Source organism: Cyprinodon variegatus, unplaced genomic scaffold, assembly GCF_000732505.1.
Source record: "Cyprinodon variegatus isolate N-32 unplaced genomic scaffold, C_variegatus-1.0 Scaffold1313, whole genome shotgun sequence".
NCBI lineage: Eukaryota > Metazoa > Chordata > Actinopteri > Cyprinodontiformes > Cyprinodontidae > Cyprinodon > Cyprinodon variegatus.
The window spans coordinates 175,639-177,823 of NW_015151766.1; the positions used below are offsets into that span (position 1 = coordinate 175,639).

The window sequence follows — 2,185 nt, forward strand, 5'->3', positions numbered from 1 at the left end:
CTTTCTAGAAATGATGCAAAATGAGAAAAGTCTGCAGGAGTTACAGTTTTTAGGGGAACAATAAGTGACCTGTCAAGGAAAGCAAAGATTCACCTAAAGTTGGAGAGAAAGAATGGAAATAAATTAAAAATAAAAATAAAACCTCACCTTGTTTGACACACTTGAGCCGAACTGGGTCTTTACTGTGTTTGACCACAGCGTGGACATCCCTGGTGGTCAATCCAGCCACGGGAGTGTCGTTGACTTCCAGCAGCAGGTCCTCCGGGAGGAGTTTACCGCTGTGGCAGACGGATCTGCCCGGGAGGAGCGCGCCGATGACCGGGAACTGTCCGCGCTCCGCGCCGCCCTGCAGCTCCAGCCCCAGCGCCCCCTCCTCATTCCTGCAAAGGAAACTCTCATGGACTCTGTTGGTCCAGTGGTTCTTCCTCTTCTTCAGGCTCTTAGACATGGTGAGTTTACATGAGTGCAGCCGTGCAAGAAAACAACAACAAGCAAAAGTTTTCCAGTGGCCGTTTAGCGTCCCCGCGGTGCCACGGTCCACGCAGGAATGCGCCGCGCTTCAGTGGAAAGGCGCAGTTGTTTCCATGTCAGCGCGCAGCAGCTGGATCATCAGGCTGGAGCTGCTCAACTTCAGAGGCGTTCACTGTCATCCGGAAATCTTAATGATCATAAGAACACGACGCGCTGTCCAATTATCTTAGAGATAAACAAGATAGTTGCGAAGTGGTGACATTTTTCCAGGCTTCCATGAACTGATGTTACTAAAAATTATTTATTTTACATTTAATAGATAATCTACTGTAAATTATTATAAATATGCATCCAAAAATATCCGTTAATGTTGAATAGCTTTGAGTTTATTTATATTTTAATCATCGTCTGCTATAATTTGAGCATAAAGTTTAGAGTTAAGAACTTTTAATTTATTAATGATGTTAAAATGACTAAATACCAACTTTAAAATAACAAAAGTACAAGGTTACGTTGGCACTTGAATGCAGCATCAAACTCCAACCAACGCAACTAACCCGGATGTCGAGGCTTGGGTAGGAGGAGAGAAGAAAGGGTTTTCCCAAATCCAGATTTCCATTGGGAAAAAAAAAGAAAAAAGAAAACAAGCAAGTGGGAAGTTAGTCCATAATAGATCAGCTTAAATATGCATTTTCCACACAAACAAATTCCCTTTTTTCCCCAGATATATATTTAGTCAATTGGGTATTTCAGACATCCCAAGTTATAAAAACTCATTTTAGGAAAATGATGCTTACCCCCCACCCAAAAAAATAAAAATAAAAATCCCCCAAAGCCTCCCAAATCCCAAATTCCAATGATGATCTGCGCTGGAACAGACATGGATACTGATAGGTCTTTTGGATGTATTTTATTCTTTTTCTTTACAAATTCTATTTTGCTAATTATTCAAAAACAAATAAAAAAAGGTTTTAATTTTTACAGATGAATTTAACAGTTTTTCTTGAGTTCTAATTCAAATTTTATAGAAAACAGTAGTTTTAACTCAAATTAACTCAAAAATATGTAAAATTCCTAAAAATATAAATGTATATTGACCTCATAATATAATTTTTATTTAACCTAATTGAAAAGAAATTTCACTTCATGCAGCTCTCTTAATATATTTGAATCCCTTGCCCTGATTATTTCATGCTTTTCTGGGCCCCCATGAAAACACGCTGGCCCCCTCCTGGTCTAGATCCGCCACTGTTCCTCCCCTTCACTAGACGTGGATATACTTTAGTATATTCTGCTGTAAAATTACTCCTATATTTTAGTTTTTTCAACCTCTGCCGTTTCACAGGATGCACAGCTTTGAGTGGTGCCTGCCAGAGAGGAACCCCAAACTTATTGGGCTGATCCAATCAGCTTTCCAATCACTTTGGACAGATACGCTGCACAGGTTTCATAAGCAACCTCCTCCCCACACCCTGCGCTCTCTTATTGTGTTTGCGCAATCGAAGTAGTTCTAATCCGCACATGATGCACAAGTTATTATATTGCCTGCCCGCTCTCACTCGTATTGTTTGTGCGACAGTAGCAATGGGACCCCTATTTCATCATTCTATCTCTATTCTCCCACTGCAGAATCTGTTAGTTCAATCTCTAACGTTCTGCTCTCTCTGCTTTTTCTCATAGTAGCTTCATCTGGTCTGTTCCTGTTTGGCTGTGA

The 2,185-nt window shown here is 40.5% G+C and overlaps 1 protein-coding gene across 1 annotated transcript in view; it reads right to left on the minus strand.

Annotated features, from left to right (window-relative positions):
• LOC107102762 (membrane-associated guanylate kinase, WW and PDZ domain-containing protein 2-like) overlaps positions 1-611 on the minus strand; it is a 27,040-nt gene extending 26,429 nt beyond the window's left edge. The window contains exon 1 of the mRNA XM_015402185.1: positions 143-611. Within this exon, the coding sequence (XP_015257671.1) occupies positions 143-448 (306 nt within the window). The 5' untranslated portion in view covers positions 449-611. The remainder of the gene's footprint in view (positions 1-142) is intronic.
• Positions 612-2,185: the final 1,574 nt, after the last annotated feature.